The sequence below is a fragment of the Vulpes vulpes genome, chromosome 1 (assembly GCF_048418805.1).
Source record: "Vulpes vulpes isolate BD-2025 chromosome 1, VulVul3, whole genome shotgun sequence".
NCBI lineage: Eukaryota > Metazoa > Chordata > Mammalia > Carnivora > Canidae > Vulpes > Vulpes vulpes.
The window spans coordinates 122,097,330-122,116,313 of record NC_132780.1 but is presented as its reverse complement, the minus strand read 5'-3'; the positions used below and the strand labels follow the sequence as shown (position 1 = coordinate 122,116,313).

The following is an 18,984-nucleotide window of genomic DNA, read 5'->3' as shown; positions in this document are numbered from 1 at the left end:
ACTTAGTTCAGAAAACCATTTCAAGCTCTTCTTCCATGTGTATTTCCTAATGGATAAATAGAGCAGGTTAGCTACTAATTGATTATCATCAAACTCACTAGCCTGCCATCAAAGGTCCTCAATAATTTATGCCATCCACCTCTTCAGTTTACTTTCCTCCCAACATCTCCTTTTTTATAACATATACCAACTATGTCATGACTGAATTCTGAGGACTTAGTTTGTGTCTAGAAAATTCGACCCTATATTTCCTCTATTGGAATATATATAATTACTTGTGTATCTGTCTTATCTCTCCTAATTTAATAGTAAGCTTTTTAAGAACCACGACTATATTTTTACTAATTTTATAACAGGACTAGTATAATGCTTAACTGTAACAGTGATTTTTGGAACCGGGTGAAGTATTAAAATGAATGACAGTGACTTCTACATAGATTATGTTTATTAAGTGTTTGTTGAACTCATAAAATCATTAGGTAATTAATTTTGTGTCTCATGAATTTTAATTTACTAGCAGTATAATGAAATCTCTCACCTGATACCTTATTATAAGGTTGTCAAAGGGCATGAACCTCCAGTTACAAGATTATTAAATTCTGGGGTTCTAATGTACAGCATGGTGACTTATAGTTAACCATATTGTCTTATATCCTTGAAGTTGCTAGAAGAGTAGATCTTAAAAGTTCTCACCACACACACAAAAGTGGTAACTGTGAGGTGATAGATATGTTAACTACCATTATTGTGGTAGTAACTTCACAGTATATACCTATATCAAATAATCATGTTTTATATCTTAAACTTACACAATGTTATATTTCAATTGTAGTTATGACTTTTAATATACTGTTCTAGTGCTACAGTGCTAGTCTTACTCTTTTAATATACTGTTCTAGTGCTACAGTGCTAGTCTTACTCTTTCCTAGACTTTCAACCTCAGGCAAATTTGAGCTTTAATTTATTAACATATGTAAAATGGAGGATTCAAATAATACTTGGTTTTCCTATGTCCTACAGAAACCTTAAGGACCAAATTAAACTCTGTATGTAAAGTTCTTGTGTGGACTATAAAACATAGAAAAAGTAAGTTCATTTCTTTTCCTTAGAGTTTACTCATTTTTATTTTTTATGCCTACCATAGAATCTGGGGGTAACATGTTCAGTAAATGTTTGTGAATTAATGTGTTAATGACAAGAAAAATCACTTGTTCCTTAGATTCCTTGAAATCAATTAAAATATATTTTTCATTCACAATGTAAAGCATTTTTAGCAAAAGCAAAAAATAAAAAAGGTATAAACCACATAGTCTCCTCAAATCGGCAAACAATAAAATATTCACAAAACATAATGAAGCAATGATCTTAGGTTGCTTCTTGATTGCACATTACACATATACTTTTCAGAATTGTACCTTGGTCACACTGTTGTGATTACCAGATAATTTATAAAGAAGGCAAGTACCTCATTATCATGATATGCCCATTGGCACAAAAGCATGCCAAGCAGGCACTGTTACACATGACCACCACATCTGCTTGCAGTATAAAAGATGTCTCGGTGATGTTATGAACATAAAGACAAGTCTGAGAAGGCAGTGAGAAGACTTTGGCTTGTTTTTCTGAGCAGATTATTGTATACTGATGATCTCCTATTTCTTGGGATGGAGAGGGGCAGTTCATGACCAGTTTCCTTCTCCAAGATTTTTCATTTTCATCTATGTTGTTTGGATCCCTCCAAACTTCATATGGCGGTTGCATTAATCCGCCATTTCGGTCCATACAGGAGAATGCTAGCACAGCTCCTTTCAGTGAGAGGAATGTACCTATAAAAACAATTTCATATCACTGGCATGTGAAATTCTTTCTAAAACAGTTGTTATTCATTTATGGGCAATAAATGTTTTATAATAATAGTTTATATCTATAGTATCATAATATTGCAGTAATATATCTATATAAATCAGTAGATTTGCGAGTTCATCACTTGCAACAATTTGGCATCATAGAATGTTAGGTCTAAAAGGGGCCTAAGATATCAACTTGTCAAATCCTTTCATTTTATTAATAAAAAATGGAGACCCAGAAAAATGATGAGACTTGGGCCATGTCACATGGCAAGTTAGTGATTGAGCCTGGATTAGAACTCATGTTTCCTAATTTCTAAGCCAGTAATCTTTTACCATACATATATTCCTCTCTTTAACATCCCTTTTTAAAAAACACATTTTAGAAAATTTACAATTTTCATTTATTGAAATAAGTTCAACTGAAAAAAATCATGCCATCTGATTCCATTTTCTTATTTCTTAGGCTCATTTACTAGAAAATGGTTTTTTCTTCTTCTGAAATTGAACACCTAGAATAAATTTCATGAAATTTTAACATATAGAGTTCATAGTAGCAGTTTTGATTCTATTAAAAAATTCTTTGGCTCTTAAGCAGGCTTATGCATCTTTATATGGAAAAGAAGTTTTTACTCACCTGGATTCTCCAAGTTTGAATATTCATGCCCGATTATTACCTATAGGTATTTTTACTAGTCCCAGAGGACAGGATACTACAAAGCTTAGGAGGTAACTTGAGATAGATTGACCGTTGGACATTACCAAACTTTCCCCTAAGTAATGCCCAAGTAGCCTTTCCTTTCCTTTGTCCTCTAACATCTTGTAGAGAGAGTAAGGGGATTAACCCAGGCTGATATGCCTCAAGAGTATACATATAGCAGACACTTGAAAAAGAAAGAATGATAAATAAAAATACATTCCACTTAGAAAGTACTCTACTATTTAAATTACTTAAAATGTATCAAATTTAAAATAAATGTTTAGATGATTTAACATCCCAGTTGTATTTTAAAATCCACTCCCAAACTAAGAAGCCTATAAATGTCTTAGAAAGGTAAGTGAAGAAGGTAGGAGAGCAGAGTTTAGCCCCTTCAGTCTGAGAGTTGAGGAATAAAAGAACAGCTATTGCATGATGGAAAAAAAAATAAAGACAAAAGCATTAGAATTTTACTTGGTATGAGGAAGGTTTTGAGAATAGAGTGATGTAATTCAATTTGCACTTAACAGGATCACTCTTCCTGCTGGCCATATCCTAAAGGGCATCAAGATTGGACAAAGGGAGAACAGTTAATAGGTTAGTACAATAAATCAAGGCAAGAAATGGATAGAGGTTTCCTCCAATCAGGTGGTAACAAAGGAAGTAGTAAAAAATTATCAGAATCTGAGGATAATATAAAGGTCAAACCAACAGAATTTGCTAATAAACTGGACTTAGAGTGTGAAAGAAACATAGTGTTCCAGGATGATTCTAATGTATGTGACCTGAGAAACTGGAAGGATGGAACTGCCATTAACAGATATGGGAAAGAATACGAGGAAAAAGAAAGGAATACCAGGAACTCAGTTTGGGGCATGTTAAGTTTGAGATGCTTATTAGACATCTAAGTGGATTTTTTTCTTAATTTTTTTTTTTTTAATGATTGAGAGAGAGAGGCAGGCAGAGGGAGAAGCAGAATCCATGCAGGGAGCCCGACTGGAACTCGATCCCGGGTCTCCAGAATCACGCCCTGGGCTGAAGGCAGCACTAAACTGCTCAAGCCACCTGGGCTGCCCTCTAAGTGGATTTTAAGTAACTAGATAGCTATGTCAGAAATTTCAAGATGGTTCCAGACTATAAATACAAATATATGACCCATCAGATTATCAATGGCATTTAAAGTCATGAGGCTGGTTGATTTCATTTTGTCCTTGAATATAAATAGAAAATAAAAAAGGTTTGAGTCAGTTTGGGGGCATTCTGATGTTTTAAGCCCAGTGAAATGAGAAGGAACCAGCAAAGTGGACTGAGAGGGAATGGTTAGAAAGGTAGGAAGAAAAGTAGGTGAATATACTGTTCTAGAATCCAAGTGAAGTAAACTGTGTAATATGTGCCGGTATGTCAAGTAAGATGTGGTCCGAGAACTGACCTTTGGATCTAGCATGAAGTCAGTGGTGACATAGGTAGAGATTTTGACTGATTGATATGGGAGAAAGCTTGATTAGAATAGAGATGAGAGAATGGGAGAATAAAATTGGAAATAGTGAATATAACACATTTCGAGGAGTTTTGCATTAGAGAAAGAGAAATGAAATGGAGCATTATAGAAGGATACATTAAAGAGAGAGTTTTTCACTTTTATTTATTAAATATTTTATTTTTTAAGTAACCTCTACACCCAACATAGGGCTTGAATTCCCAACCCTGAGATCAAGAGTCACATACTCTACCAACTGAGCTAATTAAGCACTCTAAGTGTTTCTCTCTTAATGGGAGAAAGAACAGCATGTTTGTTTGCTGATCTAGCAGAAAGATCAGTATCTATTATCATTATAATTACATAATTAGGTATAATAATATAGATATAATAACAATTATATAAAGGAAACAGATGAAAAGTTGCTGGATTGACTTTCTTGAGTGTACAGTAGAGAGGTTGGCCAAGTTGAGAGCTTACACCGTTAGTCATAGTAACTGGAGAGAATATAGAGACCATGAAGATATAAGCAGGTTGGTAGTAGTTATCTGTGTGTTTCAATTTTCTTAGTGAAAGAGGACACGTGGTCATTAGCTGACATTGAAAACAGCAGAGGAAGTATTGAAGGTTTGAGGAGAGTGAATAAACTATATAATTGTTCAAGAGTGTGGGCGAGAGGACTAGGGAAAAATACTAAATATAATTACCCAGCAGCATAGGAGCCTAGTTGATTTATTTCAAAATGAGACTATTTATTGTGGTTATATATTTTTCTCTAGCCATATTCAGCTACACAGGTATAGAAATAAAGTAGGTAGAATTAAATTTAACCAGAATTGTGATTAAGTTGAATGTGTAATACTGTGATTTATAAATAAACATATATTTGGTCTTTATTCTGTGTCTGACATAGAGTCCCTAAAACTCTTGGAATTTCTAAATGAGGGGGCAATACAGGTGTCTTTTATTATATTAATAAGGCGACTTTGGGTCCTCACCTAAGGATGGGGCTGGTTGCCAGGTGGTCCATTGTTATTAGGGGGTTGATACTTTCAGTCCTTTCCATTCCCCACCTCTGGGGAAGGAAGGGGAGGAGGCTGGAGATGGAATTCAATCACCAGTGGTCACTGATTTAGTCAATCATGCCTATATAATAAGGCCTCCATAAAATTTTAAAGGAAGGGGTTTTGAGAGCTTCTGGGTTGGTGAATAGGCGCAGGGGGAGTGACGCTTCTAGAGAAGGCTTGGAAATTCTGTGTTCTTTTCTCCATACCTTATTCTACTCATGTCTTCCATCTGGATGTTCATCTGTATCCTTTTATAACAAACAGGTACATGGTAAGTAAACAGTTTTCCTGAGTTCTGTGAGCCACTCTAGCAAATTAATTGAACCCAAGGAGGGGTTATGGGAACCCCAGATTTGTAGCCGATGGGTCAGAAGCACAGGTAACAAACTAGACTTGCTATTGGTGTCTAAAGGAAGGAGAGGGGGCAGTTTTATGGAGCTGAGCCCTTAACTTGTGGGATCTGATAGTTATCTCCAGATAGTGTCAGAATCAAGTTAAATTGGGACACCCAGCTGGTGTTGTGAAGAATTTCTTGCTATGGGGAAAAAAATCTCTATACATCTGGTTTTGAAAGTGTTGTGTGTGGAAGTAGTATGAAAGTAAAAGAGACACACAGGACAAACACAGGAGGAAGCACTAGGTTTTTCCCTATACAGGAGCCAACAGATTGTAGTTTTTTCCATCCCAGCGTAAAGTTCATTTGTAGAATCAGCATCACCTGGGAGCTTGTTAAAAATGCAAATCCTCAAACTCTACCCCAGACCTACTGAATTGGAAATTCTGGGGGTGGGGACCAATAATCTGTTGTAACAAACCCTCTAAGTGATTCTGATACAGACTAAAGGGAGAACTACTGGGAATGGATAATCTTAATGTGCTTTTCCACTCTAAAATTCAATGACTTAGTGCACTTCAAATTTTCATATCATTGAATTTGTTGTCAAGACAACCACAGTAAATTAATATGAAAAGTTTCCTTAAAAAAGAGAAGTGGGCTTTTCTTTGTTGAGAGGTTTTTGATTGCTGATTCAATCTCCTTCTTCTAGATCTGTTCAGATTTTTATTTCTTCATGGTTCAGTCTTAGTAGGTTTTATGTTTCTAGGAATTTATCCATTTCTTTTGGGTTGTCCAATTTATATGCATAATATTGTTCATAGTACTCTCTTAGGATTTTACAATTATGCTTTCTCTCTTTTCCAAGGTTATTAATAAAACACATCTGAACCTAGCTTCATAGTTTACTCTTTTATATAGCTCTTTTTTAAAAATACTTTTTTTAGAGCAGTTTTAGGTTTATAGAAAATTGAGAAGGTAGTACAGAGTTCCCATAGGCTCCCTTTGTCCTTTATTATTAATACTTTGTATTAGTGTGGTACATTTGTTACAATTGGTGAGCTGATATTGATATTAACTAAAGACTTTAAAAACAGGAGAATAATGACGGAAAACTGGAGAAGACAGGTTCCCATTACAAAGCTTTAAATAGATAAGGAAAAGCTTTGTAAATATTTACTAATCAGATACCATATTATTAAGTTAAATCTCTACATATTTTGTAATTTGCCATATTTTTAGTCTATGTCTGTTTGTTAAGAATGGTAAAGGACTTTCCCATAGTATTGAGAGATCTCTTAAATTAGTTCCAGATCTGTTTATTTCTAGGTTTGTGACATAGAAAGCCATATTTATATGTTAGAATATCTCTTAGAAAATTGTCTTCCAGGGAGGAAAAACTGAATGAAAAGTCATCAAGGAGAAAAACCATGAGAGACTCTTAACTATAGGAAACAGAGTTGCTGGAGGGAAGGTGGATGGGGGGGATGGGGTAATTGAGTGAAGGGCATTAAGAAGGACATGATATGATGAGCACTGGGTGTTATATGTAACTGATGAATTACTGAACACTACATCATAAACGAAGTATGCACTCTATGCTAGCTAACTGAATTTAAATTTAAAAAATTGTCTTCCATATATAGTTGTAAACTTGGGTACACAGGATTTAGATTTTCACCTTTAAACTTATGAGGAATGCCTAGCAAATATTATGTGTCCAATATGGATAACAATTTATTGCGTTAAATAGTGGATTGAATTAATGTTTAATAATTATTACCTCACTGATGTGGCTCTAACTCAACCAGTATAAAAGAATAGTTCCTTAAAATTAGGAATGTAATAAAAGATATTTTCTCATCATGAAGTATGTTTACAATTAAAGTGGCTCTAACAGATTAACTTTTAAAATATAATGCATTTTATGGGCTGAATTGTGTCCCCACCAAATTCATAGGTTGAAAACCTAAACCTTAGTAACTCAGAAGGTGACTATATTTAAGATAGTCCCTTTAAAGAAATGATTGAATTAAAAGGAGGTTGTTAGAGTGGGCCTTAAGCAAGACTGACTGGTGTCCAAGAAGAGATGAGGATACACAGGGAGACACCAGTGGTACATGCACACAAGGACAGTCATGGTGAGGATGTGGTAAGACTGGCTATCTACAAGCCAAGGACAGAGGCCTCAGAAGAAACCAGAATTGCTGATACCGTGGCCCTCTAGTCTCCAGAAATGTGAGAAAATCAATTTTTTGTTTAACACACACACACACACACACACACACACACACACACACACAAACACACACACATTTATCTAAGTTTGCCACATTAGAGAGCTGAATATTCTACCTAGAATAAGTAAAAATATATAAGAATTTAGCACACCAGTTAACAAAATATAATTCTCTGTGACCTAGCATTCTCTATATATGTATTCTTTTAAAATAAAATTTCTTATCCTATATACTAATAAAATTCTTTTTTTTTTACTTAAAAACTATCTGAAAAACATACATAGGAAATATGAAATAAGTTATTGAGAAGAGCAAGTTTTAAAATATTCAAAGGAAGAGCATGAGGAATCAGTCATCTTCTCTTTGGAAGGAAAGATAATTCAAGTAGGAAGAAAATATAACCTATGCTTTAGCAACAGTATGCATAACTTACGTCAAATTCTTTAGGCACTAGGATTAAAAGGAAAGAAATTGTGTGGAATGCCTTTGAAACAAGATGGGAAGGTTACCAAGGACTTTAGGAAGCCATGTCAGGTCAGAATGCTTTTAGATTAATCTGAGTTCTTCAGGAATGATAAAAAACATTGATAGGCTCTGACCTGGCATGGAACTTTGGAGAAATACTTCTTTAAATACTTTAACTTTTGTATTAAGGTTTTCCTTAGTATTTTTCAGAAAACTTTTCCCCAAGTCATTGTTTAGGTGGGCAGTTTCAGTTTCCTACTATAGAAATAATTATTTTATTCTAAGGAATGGTAATTTGCTGTATGACAGGAGTTGGAATAATATATGATTTATGAAATTTTCAATAGTTTCCAATATACAGAATACTTACAATCTTTATTCCAGATCAATACAAATTAATGTTATACATTATCTTATATCTAAATGTGAAAAAGGACCAATTAAGGAATAAATAAAAAGTCTTACCACTTGGCAATACCATGACTGGCTCTGTAAATCTTTGTTCATCTGCTGAAGGTAGGTTTAGGGAGATGATTAACACCATTCCCAGACTAGTTCCAACAAACAAACAAGGGGAGACTGTAGGGTCATTTTTCCGAGCAAAGGACTCCATGAAGTATAGTGCTGTAATTGCTTCTTTTGAATCTTTGTCAATACTGGAGATGCTAGAGCTCCTAGAACGATTATAGGAATTTTCTCGGCTTTCTATAGTAGTGTAAAAAAACAAAAATTAAGTGTTAGTGTATTTCCATAATAAGTAAAGTCAGATTTAGTACGTGAAAACCAAAATTATGAAGGGGAAGTGGAATTTGATTCCTTGTTGACTAATCTGGAAGACAGCTTGTCCAGTTCACCAGCTTATTTTGATAATGAAGAGACTGAAGTCTAGAAATGTAAATCATAAACTTGGGCAGAGCTGGGGCTGGAACTTGGGTCTCCAGAGTTCCACTGTACCATGTTTTCTCCCTATATTTTCACAAATTAGTTGAAATTTTCTAATCTGGAAAAAAATTGTCTGAGTAGTCAAAGTTATAAGAATTTCTGGTACCATTTTAATTCTGCTTCCCTCTATCAACTGTTGAAAATATTCCTGATGATTTCTTGGCAGTTCCCACCTACTGACAACATTATGGCTACTTACAAACTCACAAATGTTCTTGGTGAATACATTTCCCTACCTGACACAATTTTTGTTTTCACTATATTTGGAGTAACTACAGTCGTAAAAATTGGAGTATTTACCAAGGTTAAAGAGCAAATGCTATATCCCTGAACTACTTTCAGGCTACCTACCTTGAATCCAAATCCAGTTCTAACTTTGCCTAGGATCAAATGAGAAGCTGTAGACAGCGCCATTCTCATTGTTAATGGTAATCTTTCTGAGAGGGATTCAGGCCACCTTAAGGAAGCAGGATGGTTTAAAGTTTTCCTGCTCATCAACACTCATACATGTGCACACTCCAACAAGTATAAATGCACCCCCCTCAGTTAACTACCATTAGGAATGTTTTGTTTTTATAATTGCTCCAAAGTTCAAGTTCCTCATATTCTTTTTACCACTGCATTCACTCCTTTTCTTTCTTGATAGGTACAAGTGTGACTCATTTTTATAAAAAGAGATTAAATATAAGTTCCTTAGATTCGCCTTTTTCTAGAAAGCAAAATATAGTATTCCTGATTCCCCCCCCTTTTTATCCCTTAGAATTTGTAAAGATAATTATTTGTAATAAAACTTAGAGATGCAAAGGAGCTTGAATATAATCTATATAATTTTGTAGATTTGGAGACAGAGACATAGAGTTAAGCAATTGTCCCAGAATCCAGTTCAAGTTAGAGGCAGAAATGTCTAAAACTTAAAATTCTCAATCCAGTGATTAAGAGCGCTACTTCTATAACCTTTACATCTTGCTTCTATTATAAAATTTCTAGCTAATATGCTTTAAAAGATTTTCTGTTTGTGGTTCATCAACATTCAAGTTTGTTACTCATACACCTGTGTGAGAGATAACATTATCTGCATGTCCATGAACCAGATTTAGTATGGTATAATTTTTTAATTTTTGTAATTTTTTGAGAAGTGGTAAATGGGGAAATTACTACCACATTGTTTGAGAAGTGATAAATGGGGAAATACTTTATAGGATAGAATTACCATAGAAAGTCTTCTAAGATAATTTTTTCCTGTATCTTTCCCCAAAGTTCTTTGTCAGCAAGACTGTTAGAACTAAGCTACAAGATTCCTTTTTTTCCTCCCTCTCTAACCATCTCTGGCCTTCTAGCCCTTATACTTTAATCTCTGCTCCAACACTCATTCCATAAATAAGCAATCCTTCCTTTTAAAAACATGAAGAGGAAGATTGCAAAGTTTAGTACTTAAGATCTTGCCTTTTTCTTTTCTTTCTTTCTTTCTTTCTTTCTTTTTTTTTTAAGACTTTATTTCCCAAAACAGAAGCAGGGGGAGTGGCAGGTAGGGGGAGAGGAGTAGCCAAGCAGAGAGCCAGAGGCATAGCTGGGTTCCAGGACCCTGGGATCATGACCCTAGCTGAAGACAGATGCTCAACTGACTGAGCCAGCCAGGCATCCTAAGATCTTTCCTTTATCTTGGTCACATTCTCTTGACAATTAAGGAAATTAGGCTTGCAAGACATTAAATAACTATCCACAGATAGAGATACTAAAAGGCTCACTATTGAGATGGAAGAAAGCTCTCAATTACTGCTGGTAGTATAGAGAACTGATTAAGGCATAGGCCTCTCTTTGTACAGAGGAGCTGTTTACCAAAAAGCAGAGCCATTCTGATTTTAGCCATGAAGGAGGAGGTACAGTAAGGAATGGATTTGGAGTCACGGCCATAGCTTGACCAGGCTGTTACTCATTGCCTAGGGTTGACTATAGGTTGTTTTTTTTTTTTTTTTTTTTGGTTGACTATAGTTTTAAATACACAAGACCTACATCCATTGTCCTCTAGCTCCTGTTTTCATGGCATATAAAATTTTAATTGTATCCACAAAAATTTGCATGTTTAACTTACCTTCTGTTGTGACTGGTAAAGAAATTTCCATGCAAGCAGCTGATTGTGCTTTCCGAAATGGTGGTCTTCCAGGACCCCAGCGATTTACTTTTGAAACATCAGCACTGGATAGACGTTTTCCAGAAGTGCAACTCTGAGAGGTTGGACTTGTGCAGTGTCCATTTACATGATCTGTAGCAAGAGGAAAAAGGCAACATAAATACAATAATTAGATCTTCATAAAAAGGAATCCAAATGTAGATTAATAAATGAAGAGTGAGAATTCCTTTTTCTTCAAACCATATAAAGATGGCTAAGTCTGTGCTATTTTAAGAGTTAGTCATGTTTTTAGTAGTGAGCCAAAAATTTCATAAGATTTTTATTACATGTAAGTTCATTTTTAATATTTGGCTAATTAACATAGCTTAAAATTTATTTTCTGTCCACATTAAGTATTGTACCATTTAATGGCAATACAAAATAGGTTACAATATTCAACTTTCTTTTGCATAATTTAAATATATACCTATTTATATAAGTTTTGGAAGTACTTCAAGTACTTGGAGTGGAATAGAAGCATCTTACTATATGCAGTTGAGAATGATACTTAAGAATATTGATTTTACAGCCAGATTTCCTGGGCTCAAATCCCAGTTCTACCATTTACAAGCTGCACAAATTACTGAAGTCCTCATACTTTAGTTTCCTTTTCTATAAGTGGGAATATTATCTACATCATGGAGTTTTTGTGGTAATTCATGTCTCATGCCAGAACATTTCTTGGCATATGGCAAATTCTGAATGAAAGTTATTACTGTCATTCTTGTTCCAGACTATTTAAACTGCTCATGTCTAAGACAAATAGTACTATTTATTTAGAGCTTATGAGTTTAACTCTGTTTTGATATAACTTTATTTTTTTTAATTTTTATTTATTTATGATAGTCATAGAGAGAGGCAGAGACACAGGCAGAGGGAGATGATATAACTTTAAAACTTAGAGATAATACAACTAAAAATAGGTCTTTTCTAAATGCTGATATATATAATATTTGAAACGAATTCTCATAGTTCTATAATATTCAGAATACATTTATTTTTTAAAAGATTTTTATGTATTTATTCATGAGAGACAGAGAAAGGCAGAGATACAGGCAGAGGGAGAAGCGGGATTCTCACAGGCAGCATGATGTGGGACTCAATCCCAGGACTCTGGGATCACTCCTTGGACCAAAGGCAGAGGCTCAACTGCTGAGCTTTGGAAAGTTGTCTAATATTATACAAATAGTTTTCATGGAGGCAGGATTCTGAACCAGATTTTCTCATTTAGTGTCTATATGCTTAAAAACTGGGCCACAGAGCCAGCTTAAAGGATGTGGTAAGGGATAGTGATTTTTGAAGACCTCTTTAGTGGAGTTTAGGAGTGTCCTGTGTAATGCACATTGAGATCCATGCCTGGATCTATTAACACAAATCTCAGGAATCCTAGATGGAAAGGCAGAAATATCCCTCAATGAGTTAGTCATAGGGAAGCTGAACTCAAGAGCTCTACCCTTCCTGCACTATCAAATATAGTCTTATAAATAGGAAAAACACTGAGAGCAACAGCTGGCATTAACAAAGACTTAGAATGAATTTAGAAATGGCGACTTTGGGAGCACCTGGGTGGCCCAGTCAAGCATCTGATTTGATTTCAGCTCAAGTCTTGATCTCAGGGTCATGAGTGCATGCCCTGTATTGGGCTCCATGCTGGTCATGGAGCCTACTTAAGGGGAAAAAAAGAGAAAATTTGGGGGTACAGATTGTAAAAATAAGCCCCCTACTGGGTATGTCTGTTAGGAAAAGTTGCCCCTTCAATCAGGCATGACGCCCTGGTTGGAGGACAAGTTGGTTTGTTAATTGACTTAATGTTGATTAATTGATTAATTTGTTTTAGCAGGAAAAGAATTTATTAAAGGATATTAGGCAGCTCAAAATCTCAAGAAGAACCTGTAAGTTATACTCAGAAGCTTTACAGAGCAAAAGAGTACCCAACCATACTGGAGTTACTGTTTTAGTAAAGAACTATGGTTAGTGGCTCAGCACTGATGATGCTGGAGCTAGAATGCTAGGAGCTGTGCTATTGTTGGCCTGGTACAGCAGGACATCTCCACTATCATAATCACCAGACCTGAGGTTTATATAATTTTTAATTTGTCTTTTAGTGTTTTTTGAGTATCACCATTCTCCACCATTTTGCTGACATTTTGAGGTTTTTAAGCCCTTATTTCTAGGATTTTTTTCTGAGGAATTTAAGCTGAAGATCTGGATGGACTAAATCACAGGCTTCCCCTCGATCAGCTTATTATTTTCTCCAGTTTCAATTTGATTCTTCTATAGCAACATTTACATAGCTATGATTTTGTTGTCAAAGCTAAAGGTACTTTGAATGAACACAGGTTTATGTACCTTGAGTTTAATGTTTAGTTTCTGAAATACAAAGTTTCAAAGAGCTTCTTCCTCTTTATTTCTCCATAATTACCCATTTGTTCAAGTTTAACTCATAATTTGTTCATTTAAGTAGGTGTTTAAAACTATTTGGGGCCAACTTTACAGTTTTAGGAAAAATAATCTCTTACTGAAAACATGGCCTTAGGCTTTGTCAGCAATGAATAGAATGTTTTAATTGGCAATAACTATTTTTAAAATTTCAGCTTCAATGAGGTATAATTGACATATAAAATTATAACGTATTTTAAGTGTATAACGTAATTATGGAAAGTATTCCTACCATCTATTTAATTAACATGCCCATCATTTCACATATTTATTTTTGGGGGAGAACATTTAAGTTCTCTCTTAGCAAATTTCAATTATACATTGCAATGTTGTCAATGAAGTCATCATGTTTTCCATTAAATTCTCAGAACTTATGCATCTTATAGCTCAAAGTTTACCCTTTTACAAACCTTTCCCTATTTTTTCCCTACTCCCCAGGTTCTGGCTACCATTTTTCTACTCTCTGTTTCTGTGAGTGTAGTAACTTTTATTTTTTTAAGGATTCAACATATAAGTGATACCATGCAGTATTTGTCTTTCTCTGTCTGGCTTATTTCAATTCACATAATGCCCTCAAGGTCCATCCATGTTACAAACAGCAGGATTTCCATCTTTCTCATGGCTGGATAATATTTCAGTGTATATATGTATATACCACATCTTTATCTAGTCAACCACTGACAGGCACTTTGGTTGTTTCCCTATCTCTACTATTGTAAACAATGCTGAAATGAACATCGAGTGCAGACAGCCCTTCAATGTATTGTTTTCATTTCCTTTGGATAAATACCTATAAGTGAGATTGTTAGATTATATGGTAGTTCTATTTTTAATATAACTCCTATATGTTAAGGGCCAGATGGCTCATTTGTACAAGCATACCCTGAATGCCCCTGTTAATCATTATCTTGAGAATGTATAGATCCCATGCATCTTCTGTTTTTTTTCCACAAGCAAGATATGTAGAAAATGTATTGTTCAGCATTCCAGGTCAAGGGCTCCTGGATTGGCCAATTTAGGGTATCTATTCAGTAATGCAGAATGTCCGGGTGGCAGGCTTTTATCTCCTTGGAACATTAGTCATGCAAGGAGGGGCAAAGCTACCGAGAAATGCTAGGATAATTGCTACACTATAAAAGCTTGCTGCATTGAATTTCCAGCAGCAGATGCTTTGTTCAGTTGACCACTCCTGGACTCCCTGTACTTAAGTTCCCTCAATAAACCTAGGTCTCAATTGCTGTCTCTGGGTCATTTCTTTGATCTTGCTTGTTCATCACCCATACCTGGCTAAGATTCTGCAGGAATGTGGCTATACACTTCCATACTGTTTTCCATAGTGGCTGCACCAATTTACATTCCTACCAACAGTACATAAGAGCTCCCTTTTCTTCACACCCTCACCAACACTTGTAATTTCTTTTTGATGATACCCACTGTAACAGATGTGACGTGATAGCTCATTGTGGTTTTGATTTGCATTTTCTGCTGATCAATGATGGTGAGCACCTTTTCATGTACCAATTTGTTATTTATACGTTGTCTTTGGAAAAGTGTCTATTCAGTTCCTCTGCCCATTTTTAAAAAGTAGGCTCTACACCCAACATGGGGTTTAAACTCACAAACCCTAGATCAAGAATTGCATGCTGTGCTGAGCCAGCCAAGTACCCCCATCTGCCAATTTTTTAATCTGAATTTTTTTTTGCTATTGAATTGCATGAATCCTTTATATATTTTGGTTATTAACCTCGTATCAGATACATGATTTGCAAATATTTTCTCCCATGCGGTAGATTGTCTTTTCATTTTGTCATTAGTTTCCTTTACAGAAGCTTTTTAGTTTGATGTAGTCCCACTATATCATATTTTTGCTTTTGGTTTCAAATCCAAAAAATACCTACCAATACCATTGTCAAGGAGCTTACCACTTGTGTTTTCTTCTAGGAGTTTTATTGTTAAAAGTCTTATATTCAAGTCTTTAATCCATTTTGAGTTGATTTTTGTGTACGCTATAAGACAGTGGTTCAGTTTTGTTCTTACGCATGTGGCTATATGGTTTTCCTAGCACCATTTATTGAAGAGATCTTACTTTCCCTATTTATATTCTTGGTTCCTTTGTTGTAAATTAATTGATATACCTGTGTGTGTGTGTGTGTGTGTGTGGTGTGTATTTCTTGGTTCTATTCTATTTCATTGACTTATGTGTCTGTTTTTGTGTCAATACCATGCCGTTTTGATTGCTATAGCTTTGTAATATAGTTTGAAATCAGAAAGTGTGATGCCTCTTTTTCTTTCTCAAGATTGCTTTAGCTATTTGGAGTCATTTGGTTCCATGAAAATTATGTTTTTTATTTTGGTGAAAAATAGCACTGGAATCTTAACAGGGATTGCACTGCATCTATAAACTCTTTTGGGCTATCTGGACACTTTAACAATATTACATCTTCTGACTGATGAACATGAAATGTCTATTTACTTGTGTCTTCAGTTTCTTAATATTTTACAGTTTTCAGTGCACAGTTCTTTATCACCTTGGTTAAATATAATCCTAAGTATTCTTTTTGATATGATTGTATATGGAATTTTCCTAATTTCTTTTTCTAATAGTTCATTGTTAGTATATAGAAATACAACTGAGTTTTGTATATTGATTTTTCTATTCTGCAACTTTGCAGAATTTATTAGTTTTAATAGGTTTTTGGTGAAGTCTTTATTGTTTTCTATATACTTCTCATTTGCAAATAGTTTTATTTCTTTAAATTATTTTCCTTGCCCTGGTTTGTACTTCTGATACTGTATTGAATAAAAGTGTTGAGACTGGCATTCTTGGAGTAAAAGCTTTCAGTTTTTCACCACCAAATATGTTAGCTGTGGCCCTGTCATATAGTTTTTATTATGGAAGGTACATTCCCTCCATTCCCACTTGGTTATAATTTTTGTCATGAGTAGATACTGAGTTTTGTCAAATGTCTTTTCTGCATCTATTGAGGTAATCACATGATTTTTACTCTTCATTTTGTTAATATGATAGATCACATTGATTTGCAGATACTGAACCATCCTTTCATTCCTGGGATCAATATCACTTGATCATAAGATTCTTTTAATGTATTGTTGAATTGGGCTAGCTACCCTGGCTCTCTTTTGTTTATCATTTGCATGGAATATCTTTCTCCATACATTTACTTTCAGTCTGATATGTACTTAAAATTAAAGTAAGTCTCTGGTAGGTAGTATATGGTTGTTTCATTAAAAAAAAAAAAATCCATTCACCCACTGTGCCTTTTTATTGGAGAATGTAGTCCATTTACATTTAAAGTTACCCTTGAGGGGCACCTGGGTGGCTCAGTTAAGCATCTGCCTTTGGCTCATGTTATGCTCCCAGGGTCCTGAGATCATATTCTGTATTTGGCTTCCTGTTCAGCAGAGAGTCTATTTCTCCCTCTCTCTGCCTCTGCCCCTCACTTGTGTTTTCTCTCTCTCTCAAGGAAATAAAATCTTAAAAGATTAAAGTCACCATTGATAGGTATGGACTTACTTCCTTATTGTTTTTGGTGGTTGTATAATTGCTTTTTTTTTTTTCCAATTTGATGCTTTTCGTGTATACTTAGATTTCTTTCTTTTTTATGTATTTACTATAGATTTTTGCTTTGTGGTTACCATAAAACTTATATAAAATGTTACTTATTTAAGTTACTTAAAACTTGTATTCTTTTTTGACATAAAATATTGTATTAGTTTTAAGTGTAGAAACATTTGTAATGGTCTACTTAAGTTAATAACAACTTTAGTTCAAGTGCATTCTAAATGTCTACATTTTTACTCTCCTCACATTTTGTCATTGGTGTCACAATTTATATCTTCTTATTTCACATATCTATTTACAAATTATTATAGTTTTACAACTTTTGTCTTTTAGCCTTCATACTAGATTTATAAGTGAATTTCTTATCTCTATTACATTTGATTATTCTGAATTTTACTATATACTTACCTTTACCAGTGATATTTATACTTTCATATATTTTTCTGTTACTAATTAGCACTATTTTGTCTCAACCCAGAATATTCTGGGTTGGCAGGGTGTTTTTTGTTTTTGTTTTTTTTTAACAGCACTTTGAATATATCATGCCATTCCATTCTGGTCTGCAAATTTTATGCTGATATATGCCAATTCCCTTATGGGGATTCCCTTATATTAACAATTTTTTATCTTATTTTTAAGATTATTCCTTGTTTTTGACAATTAAGTGTCTTGGTATTGATCTCTTTGGATACAACCTATTGCAAAGTTTCTGGACTTCCTGGATCTGGATGTCGGTTTCCTTCCCTAGATTAGACAACTTTTCAGACATTATTTCTTCAAATAAATTTTCTTTCCTTTCTCTCACATTTCTCCTTTTCTAATTCTTATAATGTGAGTACTATCCTACTTGACATTGTTGCATTACTACCTTAAGTTGTTTTCATCTGGGATCCCTGGGTGGTGCAGCGGTTTGGCGCCTGCCTTTGGCCCAGGGTGCGATCCTGGAGACCCGGGATCGAATCCCACCTCAGGCTCCCGGTACATGGAGCCTGCTTCTCCCTCTGCCTGTGTCTCTGCCTCTCTCTCTCTCTCTCTGTGACTATCATAAATAAATAAAAATTTAAAAAAAAAGTTGTTTTCATCTTTTTCCTTTTTTTTCTTGCTTCTCTATTGGATGAAATCTGCTTTGCCTTTAAATTCACTGATCCTTCCTTTCACTTCAGTCTGTTGTTGAACCTATTAATTTTTTTTGTGCATTTATTGTATTCATGTCTGTGATTTCTGTTAGCTACTTTCTCATGAGTTTTGTCTCTTTGTTTACATTCATGCATTGTTTTCCTAATCATGGGGAGTATGTAAATTACCACTATTTTGAACACTATCAGGTAATTCACTTATCTTCATCTCGTTAGATTTGTCTCTGGAGTTTTATCTTGTTTTTGTTTGTTTGATTGTTTGGAATGTACTGTTTCTTCATTTTCCCTAACTCTTTGTGTAAAGATTTCTACACAACAGATAAAAAGAGCCAGTTCTCCCAGACTTGATGAAATGGTCCTGGGTAGATGAACCTTATGATTTGCTTGGCCCAAGCTTCTGGTGAACTCTGAATCCTTTGTGATTGTCCAAGAGATCTTTTTCATTCTTAGTGTCTCACCATAATTGAGAATGTGCAAAGATGCATTTCTATGTAGGTATTTACTCATTCATCCACGTGTAGGAGTCACTCAGCTAGTCTGGATTTCCTTCAGAGGGAATTGCTCCAGGTGTAGCTATATATCTGTGGTAT

The 18,984-nt window shown here is 34.7% G+C and overlaps 1 protein-coding gene across 11 annotated transcripts in view; it reads right to left on the bottom strand.

Moving 5' to 3' along the window:
- Nucleotides 1-18,984, bottom strand: part of STXBP5L (syntaxin binding protein 5L) — a 389,595-nt gene that overhangs the window by 14,410 nt on the left and 356,201 nt on the right. For all 11 annotated transcript variants that reach the window (XM_025990142.2, XM_072724595.1, XM_025990141.2 and 8 more), the window contains 3 exons: nt 11,159-11,329; nt 8,593-8,832; nt 1,466-1,826 (listed from right to left, as the gene is read on the bottom strand). In XM_025990142.2, coding sequence (XP_025845927.1) covers nt 1,466-1,826; nt 8,593-8,832; nt 11,159-11,329 — 772 coding nt within the window. The remainder of the gene's footprint in view (nt 1-1,465; nt 1,827-8,592; nt 8,833-11,158; nt 11,330-18,984) is intronic.